General features: G+C 41.9%; 1 protein-coding gene across 4 annotated transcripts in view; it reads right to left on the reverse strand.

Annotated features, from left to right (window-relative positions):
* Window positions 1–13,666, reverse strand: part of tns2a (tensin 2a) — a 63,489-nt gene extending 49,823 nt beyond the window's left edge. For 3 of the 4 annotated variants that reach the window (XM_085448714.1, XM_085448713.1, XM_085448712.1), the window contains exon 1: window positions 12,910–13,666. In XM_085448714.1, the coding sequence (XP_085304840.1) occupies window positions 12,910–13,035 (126 nt within the window). In that variant the 5' untranslated portion in view covers window positions 13,036–13,666. Of the gene's footprint in view, window positions 1–4,306; window positions 4,452–12,909 lie in introns of those variants that run through there. The other variant, XM_085448715.1, reaches the window with a different exon arrangement.
* Window positions 13,667–18,394: the final 4,728 nt, after the last annotated feature.

The following is an 18,394-nucleotide window of genomic DNA, read 5'->3' on the forward strand; positions in this document are numbered from 1 at the left end:
GGTGATTTACAGTCGACTCAAATGGAAGGGTCTATAAACAAGGAATTCAGGCTTGATGCTCAATACTAATAAAAACAGTTCTCAGCATCTAGAGTCTATCTGGAAACTCAAATAAGTTCATTTTTCAACTTAGAATTATACACACAATACCCCATAATGACAAAGTGAATATTCTTACTTGAAAATCACAGCCTTTGCCATGACACTCATAGTTGAACTTAGGTACATCCTATTTTTACTGATCATCTTTCACATATTTTCTACAACTTGGTTGGAGTCAATCTGTCAAATTTGGTTAATTGGACATGATTTTGAAAGGCAGAGTGGCCTTCATCATGCATAAATGGAAGAAGTTTGGTCTCTTCCGAGAACTGGCCATGCTGCCAATTTTTGAGTGATCGAGATAGAACGCAAGGTGACCAAGAACCAGATGCTTCCTCCACAGGACAACCATTTCTGCTGCACTCCACCAATCGGGCCTGTATGGTAGAGAGGCCAGACAGACACCACTCCTCAGTAAAAGGCACACGACAGCCTACCGGGAGTTTGCCCAAAGCCACCTGAAGGACTCTCAGACCATGAGAACCAAAATTCTCTGGTCTGATGAATCAAAGGTTGAACTCTTTGGCCTCAATGCCAAGCATTATGTCTGCAGGAAACCAGGGACTATTCATCATCTGACCAATACCGTCCCTACAGTGAAGCGTGGTGGTCGCAGCATCATGCTGTGAGGATGGTTTTCAGCAGCAGGACCTGGGAGACTAGTCAAAGTTGAGGGAAAGATGAATGCAGCAATGCACAAAGACATCATTGATAGCAACCTGCTCCAGAGTGCTCCGTTCCTTGGTCTGGGGCAAAGGTTCATCTTCCAATAGGACGACTACCCTAAGGACGCAGTCAAGAAACAAAGGAAATGCTTTGGGACCGCTCTGTGAATGTCCCAGAGCCCAGACTTGAATATGACTGAACATCTCTGGAGAGATCTGAAAATGACTGCTCATCCAGCCTGGTGGATCTTCAGAGATTCTGCAAGGAAGAATTGTAGAAACTGCCCCAAAATATTGGGATCAAGCTTGTAGCATCTTACTCAAAAATAATGAGCCTGTAATAGCTGCCAAAGGTGCTTCAACAAAGTACTGAGCAAACACTATGATTACTTATGTGCATGTTGTTTTTGTTTTCATTTTTAATACATTTTCAAGAATTTCAAGCAAATGCACATTTATTTTATTTTATTTTTTTTTTGGGGGGGGGGGGGGGGGGGGGTTTGAGGTGAAAAACAAATATAATCCATTTTGTAATAAGACTATAACAAGACAAAATGTGAAACAAGTAAAGTTTTCTGGATGGACTGTACCTCTCTTTATGGTCTATCAGATTATGAGTTTACCTTACAAAACACAATAACCCAAATTTGTTCAATTGTGGGCATCTAGTATTTACATTATGTTCATTTTATGCATCAGATCACACGGCTTAATGGTCGGTTTGTGACTAACTGTAAACCTAAATCCAACCCTCTACTGAGAACATCTCATGGGTATCTGAGTTCCTGCTTCTTATTTGTTGGCATCAAAGCCTGCATGTGTTATAAGCGCGTGTGTGCATGCATGTGTCCGAAGGGTGGGACAGGCAGTGGAGGGAACAGAGTGACTCCCTGTTCCAGAGGTGATGTCAACATGCTGCCATGATACACTTCCGTTCTCTTGTGGAACTCCTGCTGCAAGCGTACACACAAACACAGAAAGGTCTTATTGCAGCAAAACCACCAACACCCTTTGTTGCATTTGCTAAATAAAAATGTTACCCTTGTACTGCGATGTGGCCTCAGCCAGTGCACGACATTAAGGGATGTAAAGTATGCTGCCGTAGTTCCAGATCTGACACTTGTTTAAGAATCCCTGTTGCAACATCTGCTAGAGTATAAAGGAGTCACTTAGATTCATCCTGTGTTTACGGTGAAGAATTTTCCAGGTGTGAGTGACTAGCTGTTACTGCGGCTTTATATCCAGGGGAACATGAACCAGCTTCTGTTTCAACCTCTTGACTTGGCAGTGGCCAGGAGGTGCCGCAAGCACACAGAATGTGTCGTTCCTGGGCCTTCAAGCTTCTCAGTTACACCCAGTAATTATAAATATAGTATAGCTGCTGTACACTGAAAACAACCACAGCACTGTACTGCTGGTCACTGAACATCTCCACTAGAGCAGCCGGCTTACATGCTTACACCGAGACAGTTATTTGAACAAGCTACTCAAGTTTTTCCAGAATGCTGGAACGTTTTTTTTTTTAAATCACCAGCTTCCTCTCTGATCTGATCGAAATGCAGCCCGACTTCCACTTATCTGCACCGAATATAGTTCACACAGGAGAAAAGTGACCAAAGGAAAGGTCGCACAATGTTATCTTGTTATTAATGCGTGGCTGTTTCCCTCATGTTGCAAAGGAAGATAGGAACTCTGACAAGCAGGAATCACGGTGTGGAGCCAAAGCTAATTGTATGAACAATCATCAATCACCTGTGTGCACACTATACCTTGCTTTTGAGTTTGCACGATGAAGCCTGTGTGACAGATTTTTGTTCACAGCATCCCTGCAAACACACATGCATAGGCTCCGCATTGGCTCATTGCCACGAGACTGAAAGCGGCAAATTATATTCGCCTGAGTGATTTAAGCCTACTCCAGTGTGAATACAAGAAATGAGTTTTTATTAAAATAAAGACGGTATATTCCACTGGATAGAAATCATTGTAAAACAGTCATTTTGTGAGTCATGAATGAAGAAAAACAAGCAAAAGGAAAGTCAGACTGAAGGTCCCAGTTGCATTTCCAGCTGTTGTTCTTGGCCAATTTATGTTGACACAGCTGGGAATACACTGGGAATTCATTTTTAATAAAATCTATGTGCTTTCCTCAAATTCTTTTAACTAGTTCACGTTTAGAAAGTAAACCTTCAAATACTTTAAATACTGATTTCATTTAACTTCAAAACTCAACGGCGCACATGGTTGAACAGGACAGTATAACTCTGCAGCTGTAAAACGACAATCAAAATTGCATGTCCACACTGGGACATGCATTGGTGTATGGAGCGCACATCAAGCAGGGAGCAGACACTGAAAAACACAGGCTGAAGAAAAGTTCAAGCTAGTTTTTTAACCAAAATGACAACAACAACACTTAAACCAATTTTTGTTGTTTGTTTTGTTGTTTTTTTGGAATTGTGTTGTTTCCGGTTTGTCCTGTTTACCCAAGAAAGTTGGGAAAGTATGGGACAGCTTTTCAAATGAAACGAAAATGTACATTGCTTTTAAAAAAGCATCACGTATACTCAAGATCAGGTATTCCCCGGCTATTTATGTGTGCAGACTCTTAGATATTGCTAACCCTTAAGACTTCTACAGTGCTGACGGTGCCATTTCTTTGGAGCTGCTGTAGTAGTACAGTTCCCATTCTCAGAGGTGGACACCGGACCAGCAAAGGTGGCAGTCTTGCCGCAACAATACCAGTTGCACTGTAAGGGACTGTACAGTGTAAGGAAATCACTGCTGTAAGGAAAGACAGCTTTATGTTCTACAGATTGTGGATGGAACTGGAAACTACTGGGCCCTCTGACCAACACCAGTAGGCAACGTGTGAAGTGTCTTGCCCAAGGACACAACCGGGGCTCGAACTGGCAACCTTCCGATTACAAGACGAACTCCCAACCCTTGAGCCACGGGCCCCGAATAATTCCTGGCTGGCGCTGACGCAGAAGCGGTGGGGCTATGTGGGGTGGGGGGGGGGGGACTAAATGCGTCACATGACCCTATTCAAGACCATTTTATGTCCGTTTAATGAAGTGCGACACATCAAGAAACTTCCCTGAGAAAAGCACAAAGTCCCCGAAATCACTGAAACTTCAATGTTGACTCAATAGCTAAAAACATTAGCGAACATGTGACTGTCAGAGAGCACGCGCAGATAGGTATGTCAAAGGTGTATTGAAACTCTTAATGAATCCCACAAACTTATTAGTTACCGACTTTCTAAAAAAAAACACATAAATAAAAATAAAACAGTCTACAGACGAAAGTTAACGTAATTTTACATCTAAGCCAGTCAAATTGTCAAAAGTGCGCAACTGCTCAGCCAACACATGTGCATGAAAACCCAGCATCATACACCCACCCAAAACTCCTCCGCGCACACTTACACTGCAGATACTGACTATTAAATCATCAGGAGATCGATGAGCCAAGACAGACTAGATCAGACCCTCGAAACTTTCTTACCAGGGCTTTAGTAGACCTTCTCCTCTTACCTTGCTCATTTTCCCGCTAATCATATCCGCAGGCTTAAAGGCTGCCCCTCATTCTCAGGAAGGCCATCAATAACATGGCCTGGGACTATGAGATAACTTGTTTTCTTTACTCCGGTCCACCCTCTCCAGAGCTGGAACTGCGGGGTGGAGCTGCAAAGCGGGGGAAAGCGTGTGTGGAGTACTATTACTGGAATTTGTAACCCCCGCTGATTGGTCGGTTTCTGGAGGGGAGCGTAAAGATCCTAACTCCCGATTGGCTGAATTAAGCATATTAATATTTCCATTAGAAGCTCTGGAGTGATTGAGGTGTTTAATCCAGACCGCAAATTACAATTCAAGCTGTTTATTTGATCAAATAGTGCATATTTACTGATTATTAAGGCATTAATACGTTTGATTAATAACAAGCATGTAAACAAGCAGAACATGAATGGAGACAAAAATGAATATCATCTACACACAGTTTACATCAGTACGGTTGTAAATGTGTGCAGTTGAAAGGGTTTAAATCTAATCGAGTATTTCTGACACATACGCGAGTGTTGCAGCAGTATTTTTGCAAGCCTTGGCTCTTTGTATTTTTAGCTCTTCCAGCTTAATAACTGTCACATTTCCTGCACTTTACTTGGACCTAAAGTTGTGGTTGTGCTGTCAACCTTTTCATATCCTGAGGGTTATTTTAGCAATAAATACACAGATCAGCATTTCGCCAGTTTGACCTTTCTTTGCAATGTAAACACGCGGATATGCATTGTGCAAAAACGTTCTTATCAATCTTTTTTTCTTTCTAAAAACAAATCCAACCCAGCCTACTGTTTAAAAGTTTCTTTCTTGACTTGAAATGTGTCTGTGGTCAGCACCCCTGTGCCCCACACTAAACCTCCCTGCGCACCAGTATCGACTCAGCTGCTAAACAGTAACTCGTGTGTTAGTAGCGGCACCTAGTGGCCAAACAAAAGAAATACAGCAGGTGAGCCAGCTTCTTTTCCAGGTATTTTATGAACATAACGTGTTTGCAGCTGAGAAAACGCAGGGTGTCTTTTGTTTCAGTATTTGAGCTTCTTATTCAAGCTTTCTTTCTCTTTGTGTGTTTTCTTTTTGTTGTTTTTGGCTTGTTTTTTGTATTAAACCTCAAAAGGAGACCGAAGTCTGGTTTTGTGTGGTTCTAAATCTATTTAAAACAGGAAAACAACCAACTTTCTGGATTACACCCCATACATGCCCATATATTCTTATATGTGGATTCCTCTGCCCTAAACTGTAATCCATAATATTCTCCTGCCTGAGACTGCAAATCCAAACAGCATCATGTCTGCCCGCTGCCTCAGTCCTGTAGTCGCTTCCATATATGTTAGAATGACATTCAGGTATTAAGGCTGTGCAGTATATCCCTACCAATCAGTGCAGAATCCAACTGTGAGTCATGACATGTGCTACAACCCCTCCAGTCACCCACCTACCTACACAATCACCAACTAAACAGCACGTGCAGTAGTGCGGCCAATTCTATTAGCTCATATTCCAAGAATTTCATAATAGAAAGTGAGGATTGATTTTTTTTAGTGGGGGTTCTTGCAAAGTTTAAATATTTGATAGATTTTCAGCTCCCTCTCTTTGGAGGGAGGTGAGGAGGGAAAGAGGAGGAGATGGAATAAGAAGTGAAGAACAAAGCAGTGAGGTGAAAAAAGGTAGACTAACAAAATGTCGAGGGATCATGAGAGACAGGAAACTGGTGCTTGGGATTGGAATGAGGGGTCGGGCAAAGTGGGGGGGGAGGGTCATGTTGGGGGAAAAGATGGAGAGGAGAAAAGAGGGGGATGAAACAGAAGAGGTGAATTCTAACATTTCTGGGAAACACTCAAACAAATCAGCAAGCTTTTAATGCAAGGTGCTGCACGCGTTCGTTTGACCTGCAGAAGGACAGAATTTTAGAGGCTTGATCATACTCGGAGGTAAACGAGACAAACGGGGGAGCCCAGGCAAGAGGAAATGAAGGGAGGAGGAGGCTAGAAAATGGGGGCTGTGTGGCAAGACGATGGATTGTGTAAGACAGTGCTAAGCCAAGGCCTGATAAGGTGCAGCTGTTGAAGGAGCTAAAGAGCGAGACACAGAGATCCCGAAGACTCGAAAGAGCACGTGTTTGCATTTATTGCGTTGATGAATTCAATAAAATCCTATCTGTCAGCCAGAGCTGCTTAGACATTTGTGGAACTTACCCGAGAGTCGGGCATCAACATTTTTGTGTGGAAGCTAAGAAAATATTTTGTGCATACTTTGCTGGGAGGTGTTTCTTTAAAGGGTGGTGTTGGGATTTGTTGGGGACTTACTGAGGGAGGAAATGGTTTATGTCTTTCCCATTTTCCCTCCATCAGCTTTCATCTGCATGACCACTATGCACAAACACGCGCGCACACATACACACAAAAAGGCATTCCTCAAAGCCTGCGCAGAGTTTGGGACAGATCATTGTTTGCAAGCCACAGCAATCTAGTCTACGACAGCCACCCCCTGAGCCCGGACTTTACACAGGAACTTACCTTTTTCCTTAAAGGCAGGAGTGTGACAATTCTATTTCTCCTCTATTCTTTTCCAGTCTATTCTGGGTTTGGGGGGTGTCTATATTTAACCCCAACCAGTCATTGTTCCTTCCCCTGTTGGGTGTGTGTTTGTAGTGAATGCCTGTGGCTCACAGCCTCTGTATTGGTCATGGCCAATCTAAACTTTGTTGCTCATGAGAAATTATAGGGAAGCTACACAAATACATATAAAAGTGTTGTTGCAATGCCAGGTTTATATATACAGTACTTCAACAGCCAACAACACACACAAGAATAAAAATAGTGTGATTGCATTTTTTTCTCAGAAGTTGACCCCCCTCCCCCCAGTCTGGCTGAAAAAAACAAATTAAATTACTCACTCTCAACTGCGAGGTTTATATCTGATTGTTTTTACAATCTTCCAAAATAGGCAGTTTCATATTTGCACCATTGCCCCTCTGTAATTGCACAATATGAACTTCATTTGATACACTTCATTTGACCTTGTGGGTTGAGTTGCACCATTTCAAAAAGCTACTTTTTGTTACATGTCAGATGGAGTACTTCTGTCAAGAATCCAAAAGAGGACCCAAATGCATACAGAGAAACTGAATGAAAAAAATGGTTTATTTAATAAAAAAGGTGAAACCAAGATATCGCAATAAAATGTGCGCAGGAAACAATAGCTCAAACAGGGAGTCCAACAAAGACACTGGGACTGACAAAATAAACTACAAGAACTGAACATAGGACTGACTGGGAAATCAGTCACAGATGAATAAAACTTGTTCTTAAGAACAATTGTACATCTAGTAATGAAACTATTACTTAACAAGAGCACTCAGAGAGCACGACTCCTTCTGAATCTCCTTCCTTATAACTTCGACCTTGGCCCATCATCCCAAGCTGTTATTGGTATCTACCATCACATAAAATGTGAACATGATATATCTTGAAACCTGTTGATGTCAGACTGCTAACAAATACACAAACAAGCAGAATGGATTACATACTCTGTCCCATCAGGGGGAGAAAAAGCCGTCAACCAAGCTGTTTTAGCTAATTAGCCTACAGGCCAGTCTTCAATCTTCCTTTTATTTCAAATATTGTGAAAGTCTAGTTTTAAAATAGCTAACTGATCATATGCAGGTAAATAATCTAACAGTGGACTGCGCTGCAGTGGTTTGAATCATATCTATTTAATAGACTCCATTTGTTAAATCCAAGGTTAATTGTGGAGTTCCACAGGGTTTAGTGCTAGGAACAATTCTATATACATTAAACATGTTTCCCCTAAGAACTATCATTAGAAGGAATCGCATGAAATTTTAGTGCTATGCAGATGATACTCAGCTTAATCTATCCATGAAGCCAGATGACACAATGGCTTCTTATCATTTACTCCGTTATAAATGCAGAATTAAATTTAAACTCCTTTACCTCACATATAAGGTCTTGAATGATCAGACCTAATCTTAAAGACCTCATAGTACCATATTACCCCAACAGAGCCCTTTGCTCTCAGACTGCTGGCTTACTCGTGGTTCTTAGGATATTTAACTGCAGAATGGAGGCAGACTTCAGCCTTTAGGCCACTTCTTTGTGGAACCAGCACAGTGGTGTGGTGGTTAGGACTGTTGCCTCACAACAAGAAAGTCCTGGGTTTTAATCCAGGGTCTTTTTGTGTGGAGTTTGCATATTCTCCCTATGTCTGTGTGGGTTCTCTCTAGGTACTCTGGTTTCCTCCCACAGTCCAAAGACATGCAGTTAGTGGTTAAGTTAAATGGTGATTCTAAATTAGCTGTAGGTATGAATTGCTGTCTGTCTCTCTGTGTTAGCCTTGTGACAGACTGGCAACCTGTCCAGGCTGCCCCCACCTTTGTGCTATTGCAGCTGGGATAGGCTTCAGAATTCCCAGAATCCTGAATAGGATAAGCGGGAGAAAATGGATGGATCTCACTGAGTGCTTGGTCATGGGGGCTTTGTCTGATTATTGAGGTTTTCTCTCTGTTATTATAGGGTATTTACCTTTTGGCTGTTGGACATGGACATAATGTGTAGACTCTCAGCTTTCATTTGAGGGTATCCACATCTAAATTGGATGAAGGGTTTTGGGGTTTCAGCTCCTTAACATGTTCCACCCTCTTTTTAAGGGGACCAAAGGTAATTGGACATTGGACTCAAAGGCTATTTCATGGGCAGGTGTGGGCAGCTCCTTTGTTATGTCATTATGAATTAAGCAGATAAAAGGCCTGGAGTTGATTTTACGTGTGGTGGTTGCATTTGGAAGATATTGCTGTGAATATACAACATGCGGTAAAAGGAGCTCTCCTTGCAGGTGAAGCGAACCATCCTTAAGCTGCAAAAACAGAAAAAACCCATTCGAGAAACTGCTACAATATCAGGAGTGTTAAAATATACAGTTTGGTACATCCTGAGAAAGCACTGGTGAACTTCAGCAATGGAAAAAGACCTGGACACCCACGGAAGATAACAGTGGGGATGATCGCAGAATCATTTCCATTTTGAAGAGAAACTCTTTCACAACAGCCAGAAGCAGCCAAATGAATTCTGAGGTGTTCAGAGAGATACTGTCTGCTCAAATCCAGCTTAATACACTCAGATTGATTGGGGGGCGTTTCCTAATACAGATAGACAATGACCCAAAGCACACAGCCAATGCAACCAAGGAATTCATTAAAGCAGAGCAGTGGAATATTCATGAATGGCCAAGTCAGTCGCCTGATCTTAACCCAATTGAGCTACATTTCACTTGGTGAACACTAAACAGCAGAGCGTTAAAAAGGAGGAAACAAGGGATCTGGTGATGTCCATGAGTTCAAGAAATAAGGCTGTCATTGCAAATAAAGGGTTTTCAACCAAGTGTTAGAAATGAAGATTTTATTTTCAGTTATTTAATTTGTCCAATTACTTTTGAGCCCCTGAAATGAAAGGATTGTGTTAATGCAATTGTTTTGTTCAACCCACTGAATTAAAGCTGAAAGTCTGCAACTCAACTCTATCTGAGTTGTTTCAATTAACATTGATTGTGGTAATGTACAGAACAGCAATTTGAAAAAAAAAAGTGTCTGTCCAAATATTTATGGACCTAACTGTAAATAACACCGAATTATATGAAAAATCATTCCTACATTCTGAAGGTTGTGTCATTTATGTCATATAAGTGGAACCTGAACAACATGTTCCTCAGCTTTGTTTTGACCTAATATGAAATTGTTGTGTTTAGGAAGGTAAATACTGCACCGGGGAAGACAGGACCCTGTGAACACGGATACGTCACTGTCATTACAGTTACTTCCTGAGTATTTGTGTCTGCTTGGTTTCACTCAGAACCTAAAATGATATTTGGCTACATCAGTGGGAAACTTGGCCTGCTGGTGTAGCTAGGGGAAAAGTCAGAGGACCACCAAGTCATTAGGAATCACTCTCCAGGAACCATGAACATTGACAACAGAATTCCCTTGAATCCCTGCAAAAGGTACTGAAATGAAGGGTAGGAATCATAGACTAACTAAAGAAACAATACTGATGATATTGTCCTCAATAAAAGAGGTTTCACAATAAAGCAACTTTATGTTGTATCACATTAACTGAAGAATTAAAAAATACTACTAAATTGCCAGTATATGTAAAATATATGTGATAACGATGCCTGTGCATTAGCTATTGTATTGCAAGAGGAAGTAACATGATATGTCATCTAAATGCACTGTTCAACACCAAACTGAAATATTTCACTGTGGACCAAAGTAGCTGACAGACTGTTGGTTTGTAGTCATGCTGCTAACGTGGCTCAAAGAAACCCTGCTTTTCCCCTTCTTTGTCAAAGGAAGCTGACACAGAGTACATGTCATATTAGATTTAACTCCCAACTGATTTCATTAATGACTCTCAGACTCTGTCCCTTGGCTGTGCCTGTGGGTAAATTAAACACATCTTTATCAAGACACCTGCCAAGATAATAAGACATTTAACTTTCAGCACCAGTATGCTCTAGCATGCAATCACAACACACTATGAGACAACTCAGAAAGGTAATTTTATTATATGGAAATCATGCTGCTCAGGATCATCACACAACAACAGTGCTTGCTGCTTTGCTTTTTTTCTAAAGAGAACCACATGTACTGCTGACTCTCGCTGCCAGGAGTTGTTTAGTTCAACAAATCATCTTTAGAATGTTGTTTATTGACGCTGAGCTACTCTCAAGATCTGCAACTGTCCAATAATCGCTGGACGAGGAGGTCAATTTGGCTCTGTCGAGTATTTTTGGAGCATTCTGAGCACAAGTGAATGAGAATCTGAGAACTACATGTGGACCATAATATTTTTTGTTGCTAAGTGTTTCCAGTAAGTACTTGGCATGGGTTTGCTTAGGAATGTATATGCGTGATTCTTGCCAGAGTATAAAGGCATTAAAACCTCATTTATATTCGTCAGGCTCTCACACATAGTTGCATCTGGACTGCAGTACCCGTCACATGGATGCTAGTTCAAATCTGAAAGTCCCCAAGAAGTGAAAAACAAGTTTATATATAAAAAAAAAATAGACCATAAAAATAGATAAGGCAACTACATCCTCCTACTCCTTGGATAATTGGGATCTAGCTTGTTCCCACACCCATGCAGTGGGGTCAGTCACAGCAGGATGACGTAATCCAGAGGGCTCCACATTCCCACGCTGCTCAGCATGTGATATGGAGCCACTGGGACCAAAAGCTTGTACACACATGCACAGATGCAAAACAAAAGGGGATGGATGCATGCAACCCAGCAGACTTGGGCACTGTAAACAAGTGTTTGAATCTGCACGAGCCCCAGCATGATATGAACTAGTGATCAGAGATCAAGCTTCTCTGTGGCCCTTTAAGATCCCCCCCCTACAGCCAGCTAGCCTGCCTCTGTTTACATGATGGTAACTCCCAAGCAGTGGAGGCTATCACAAAAGTGCTATTGTAGCTGCACAGCTTGAAGATGCCAGTGTCATCCTCATCATCTTTTAAGACAAGTCACACACACACACACACACACACACACACATACAGAGCCTCCTTGTAGGGAACCAATATAAACAGCCACTTTTCCTATCTTTGGATCAGCACGTGTCTGTGACTCAATCAACAAACATTTCACTGTGGTGCAACACTAACGTTGCAGTTCACATTGACCTTTGACCCCTCTGCTTGCCAGTGGGTTTTAAAAGTATAACAAGTGAAGAGCCCTTGTGCTGTTCTGAGAGGGAACTGCAGTAGGATGCTAAAATTATTAAATCGGCATACTAATAATAATAATGATGATTTTATGCTGTTTTGTTGTTTCTGTGATCAGAAAAACATGTTATGTGTGTGTAAAAAAGGTAAAGAGGCCATGGTTCTATGTGTCTGCACTAAAGCTACATGCTAACTGGTGCATGGTGAAATGACAGTATGCTGATGTTTAGCAGGTGTAATGTGAACCTGTCACTATAGGCAGTTTAATATTTTCTCATTAGCACAAGTTCAGCATATAGCTGAGGTAGGCTGCTATATTATTAGCTACAGTAGGCAGGTTTTTGCTCATGAATGCCCTCCTATTGAAAAGTAAGGGGCTAATCAAAATGATTACAGAACCTGTTTAGTATGATCCTAATATTAGTGACAGAAGAAAGGGCCTGTCGTTTTTCAGGGATGTTAGGATTCATCCTTAAAAGAATAAGATAAATATTTAACATTTGATATATTTTAGTCTGGGTCAAAATGGAAACCGTGATTTAGCAACATTTGTTGGGATACTTTAGTGGATAAGTAGAAACCTAACCTAATTTTAAGTTAGAAATGTAATGGACGTTAAGATTCATCCTCAGATGGCCATGGATATTTGTATCAAATAAATATTGAAGTAATAAGACATTTTAGTCTAGACCATGGTGGGAATAAGAAACAGACTAGAACCAAGCTACCGTAGTCAGAAATCTCTGCATTGTGACACCTGACGTCTTGTATATGATCTAGGAAGGGCATGCTCACAGAGATTTATGTACAGTTTCATGAACATCACCACACTGACCTTTGTAAGTCTCATCCTGCCACTCTCACTCCTCTCCAGGCTCCTTTTCAGAGATGAGTTTCTGACCACTGGCACCGGTTGCACCTCTTCCTCCCCGCACCAGTCTGAACTCAGGACGCAACCCATATAGGTGGACAGGGTCCTGGACTTGGGGTTGTTTTTCACCTCCTCTCACTCTCTCTTCCTTCTGTCCTTCCTCCACCTCCTCCACTTTCTCTCCGTGTCCTCGTCCCCTCGTCCTCTAAACAGGCTCCAGGCTCCCTGGGTTCCTGGGCAGCTGTTTTTGTCAGCTGGAGAGGAGGAGACGGAGGCCCTTCCCCTTTTCCTGGCTCTTGATCAGCCCTGCTCCGGGGACAGAGGGAAGGATACACTCTGCCCCTCTCTGCTCACTTTAAAAACACCTCTCTCTCCAACTCTGTCCTGCTGCTTGTGGACTCCCCATTTTTCCTGCCTCCGCCCCCTCTCACTGCTCCTCTTTGTTTCCCACACGCAGTTGCAACCACTCAACTTTCTTGAGCACACCTAGGCCTCCAATTTTTCACCCTATTTCTTTGTGCCACTCAATCACACTCTTCACATCCCTCTGCTCTGTGCTCTCACTCTTGATCACTGTTCAGATATGAAGACTCAATGTTTCATCTTCCCATCTTGTGAAGCTCCTCTGTTTTTTCCTTATGCCTCTTCTTTCCTCTTGTTTTTTCCCTCTTGTTGTTTTGCAGTCCTCCCATCCCAAGAACACGTCTCTCCCTTCCTTCTTACTCCCATTCCTCCTTCTTCTACCTCTTCTGCCAGTGTTGCCTCACTCTTACATATACAATTACCTCTCTGTTCTTACCCCCACCCATCTCTCCTTCTTAGCTCCCCTCTGTTTCCTGCTCCCAGATACAGACAGACTCTCCTTAGCCCGTGCAGCACATTGTTGGTATTGTCCAGAAAACAAGTAAGAAAAACCCTCTCAACAGTGAGGGCAGCTGTCAGGATGCTGCTGTGCAATGTAGTGATTCAGAGTGCTCTTAGCTTTTGTTAGACTGAGCCTTTCCTTGTTTATGATGCAGGACCCTGTCTGTTGAAACTGTGAGGCAACATTGCTTTTCCCACATAATACAAACCAACTAAATGAAGGGATGTCAGATATATTATGCCATCATCTTACTCATATTACTAGAAAAATCTTTGCATCTTTGCCTGTTTTTCTTCACCTACCTTAACAACCATGCTGAGCTTGACATCACTGAGATCGTTGCTGTCTGTGGTTTCCCCCTACAGTGACTACCTGCTCCCCTCTGTATAGGGGGAAGGGGACCAATACACACACACACGTTTTCTACTTTTGTGAGAACATTTATTGACATGAGTATATTCTCACGGCTAAGGCCTTACCTTTACCCTACCCTGAGCCTTAATTATAACTTTACAAGCACGTTTGCACTCTCCAACACGCCTTCAAAGTGTGAAAAATGTGACCTGGCCAGAAGGTTTGAACTTTATAGTATTTAGCCAATCAGATTGTCTAAACTTAAAACTGCCTCTCACAAAAGCAGGTGGATGTGCTTTTTACTAAATTATATTTATCTTGGCTTTTGTGTCCTGTAGTCTCCCAAGAAAGCTGCGGCTCACAATCTTCTTTTGCACGTATACACACACACACACACACACACACGCACGCACGCACACACGCACACACACACACACACACACACACATGCATTCAGTGTATCCGTGTGGCGTCCTTTCCTGAAAACAGTGACTTAATGATTCCCTGTAGGTGATGAGTTTAACGAACATCTTATAACTGTAGTAACAAAAACAGTCATGTGTTGCACTCTCCCCATTTACTGCATAAGTTATGGATAAAGAAGAAAACTCCAAGCACAATGTGCTCCTGTGCCTTTTTAATGTGGCTGGTGTGTGAAAGATCTTAGGATTCCTCGTGTTTCTTTTTTCCTCGCAGTCTCTTTGCTGTTGTTTATTTCTTCTCCCTTTTTGGCTGCTGCGCAAGGCTTGGAAGAGTGAGACAGTGCCCCTTAAAAGGCAAATTCTTGATGCTCCTCCAAAAGCCCCTTCGCTCCTCCCAATTTTGTAATGACTCTTTTACACCCCCTCCTCCCACCCCCCATTCCTCTCATTTTGTTTTCTTCTTTCTTTCATTGTCTCCCTTGCCTCTCTCTTCACACTAAAACTACTAGTGAGCCATTTTTTTTTTAGTTGGAGGTACTTTGGCTGAGAAACCTACCAGGTGTCCTTCTTTTCCTCCCTTCCTGTACCCTACGATTGATCCATCCCTCCCCCAAGCCTTGTGCATTAGTCCCCCTTCCAGTTGACCCCAACCCTTTCTTACTCTATCCCCTCCTCTTTATGTATGTCTTTCAAGGCAATGTTTCAGACATGAGCTCAGGCTGTAGACAGTGTTTACAACAAGCCCCCTCCTGGTTTTACATGCCGTGAAATTAACTCCTTCTAATCAAGTGAGGTCCGGCTAGTTTTGCATCTGGAAAATATGGGGAAGGACACAGTAGTTTTCAGAGTGAGCCATTATTTACGGCTAATTTAAAAGCCCCCACACCCCCACCACAAAAATAATCATCTGATTACAGAAAATATGGTACTAAAAGAAGCCGAAAGCCCGGGCTTTCTGGCAAAAACATGGCCGCCATCCACTGCAGAATACTTGGCACTTGTAAGTGTACTTGGCGGGAATCACTCTCAGTCTGGATCAGTGATTAAGATAAATGACAGATTTCTGGATGGAGGTTTGTTAAGGAGGGGACAGACAGAGTGATAGGATGACTGAGCTCGCTACTATCTTCAAGAAGAGTCGAGAAACAACAACAACAACAATCTTTATTTATAGAGCACATTAAAAGCCAGGGGCATGCCAAAGTGCTTTACATAAAACAATAAAACAATAAAATGATTTACACTTAAACATCGGAGTCATATAAGTGTGGGATTATGTTCACAGGTAAAAACCACTAATAGGAATAATCTATAGCACACAGCTATAGCAAAGTAGAACTGTACCATCATACACAGTGATAGAGAACATAGACAACGCAACAATAAAATAATAAAAATAATTAGCACTATAACGTCAGAGTCATATAAGTGTGAGATTATGTTCACAGGTAAAGACCACTAATAAGAATAAACTATAGCACACAGCTATAGCAGAGTAAAGCTGTACCATCAAACACAGTGATAGAAAACATTGACAGCGCAGGACAACGCAAAACAACCAGACACATTAATAGAATAACTCACTAGAAGCGAGGCGAGAATTTAACTAGTAGAAAAAGCAAGTTCAAACAAATATGTTTTAAGCCGTGATTTAAAAGATTGAATAGAATCAGACGCCCGGATGCCAATCGGGAGATTGTTCCACAGCTCAGGTGCAGCTAGAGCAAACGCTCGATCACCTCTAGACTTCAAGCGAGATCTGGGCTGAACCAACAATGACTGTGAGGAAGATCTTAAGGCCCTCGTAGGAAGATATGAATTTAAGAGTTCCTTAAGATAACTTGGCCCTGTGTTATTAGTAATTTTAAAAGTAAACAACAGAATTTTAAATTGAATACGAAATTTCACAGGCAACCAGTGCAAATCAGCAAGGACGGGAGTGATGTGAGCAAACTTCTTAGTTTTAGTTAGAATGCGTGCAGCGGCATTCTGGACTGTCTGTAATCTATGTAAAAGGGTAGAGTGGAGACCATAATAAAGTGAATTACAGTAATCTAGTCTTGACGTTACAAAGGCATGGATAAGCTTTTCCAGGTCATTGTGCGGGATGTAGTGTTTGGCCTTGGAAATAAGGCGAAGTTGGTAGAAACTAGATCTGACGACAGCAGATACTTGTTTATCAAGTTTAAATGAGCTGTCGAGTAGCACACCCAAATTCCTAACAGTGTCAGGGAAAGAACTAGTGAGAAAACCAAAAGCATCATGAAGTTTGGCACGAAGAGCGTCACTGCCAAAGATCATAATTTCAGTTTTCTTATCGTTAAGGATAAGAAAATTTGCCAGAAGCCATTGCTTGACCTCACACATGCACTCTCGAAAGTTACTCACGGACATAGCTAGATCATCATTCAGCTCAAAATAGATCTGGATGTCATCGGCATAATAGTGAAAGGCAATGTGGTATTTCTCAAAAATGACACTTAAAGGAAGCATATACAGTGAGAACAGGGTAGGGCCTAACACAGATCCCTGGGGGACACCACAGCAAACAGGTACAGCGGAGGAGGAGGAGGTGGCCAAGTGAACCGAAGAGAGCCGATCGGAGAGGTAAGATTTAAACCAATCCAAGGCAGCACCCTTGATGCCTACAGTGTACTCTAGTCTCGCCAATAGTATGTTATGGTCAACCATGTCAAATGCCGATGAAAGATCCAATAGCACTAGGACAGAGGGGCGTCCATTGTCAGCCATTAGTAAAAGGTCATTAAAAACTCGGAGCAGTGCTGATTCAGTGCTGTGGTGTTGTTTAAAGGCCGATTGATATTTATCATTAATGTTATTCTCATCTAGGTAGATCTGAAGTTGAAGCAGAACCACCTTCTCAAGAATTTTAGCCACGAAGGGAAGTTTGGAAATCGGCCTATAATTGGCATAATCATTTTGATCGAGATTACTTTTTTTAAGAACAGGTTGGATTATAGCATGTTTAAGAGCTGATGGTACATAGCCGGACAGCAAGGAGGAGTTCAATATGGACAATAGACAAGGTCCAATTGCACTAAAACAATCCTTGACTATACGGGATGGAAGAGCATCATGTACAAGATTAGTATTGTTCAGTTTCTCAATTAGATGCTTCAGAGTAGAGAGAGAAACAGGTTCAAATTGACAAAAAGTAGTAGAACAATCAGGGGTGGGTATACGGTCGGTCACCAAAGGAAGGGTAGATTTAAGAGATGCGACTTTATCCAAAAAATAACTTGAAAATTTTTCACAAAGGCCCGGGGAGCACGGCAGAGGCATAGAGGGGCAGGGGTTGACCACAGAGTTGAAAATTTTGAATAAAATTCGAGGGTTGTTTCCATTGGTGGTGATAATTTTAGATAGGAAAGCTGCTTTAGCCGCTCTGGCAGCTGATTGAAACTTCGAGCGGCTAATGCATAAAATGTCATATGATGACTGGAGATTATCTTTCCTCCACCTCCTCTCATCCCGTCGACACATACGTCGTAAGGCGCGAACAGAATCATTTAACCAACATTGTGAGTAGGTTCTGGGGCGTTTCATTTTGATCGGTGCTACAATGTCAAGGATAGAGGAACATGTAGTTAATAGAGTATTGGCGAAATTCTCAAGCGTATGTGGGGTAAGACAATCTGACGTAGTAAATGAAAAGTTCACAAAAGAATTAGAAAATTTCAACAGAGTATCAGCATTCACAGTACGCGTAGCCTCAAAGCGTGATCCGGTGTTGCCAAGGTCAAGATCGAAAATAACCGGAGAATAGTCGGAAAGTCCAGTGTTTCTA

This window comes from Copadichromis virginalis, linkage group LG23, assembly GCF_057382275.1.
Source record: "Copadichromis virginalis isolate Kocher_CV1m ecotype Utaka linkage group LG23, C_Virginalis_male_GT1.1, whole genome shotgun sequence".
Lineage (NCBI taxonomy): Eukaryota > Metazoa > Chordata > Actinopteri > Cichliformes > Cichlidae > Copadichromis > Copadichromis virginalis.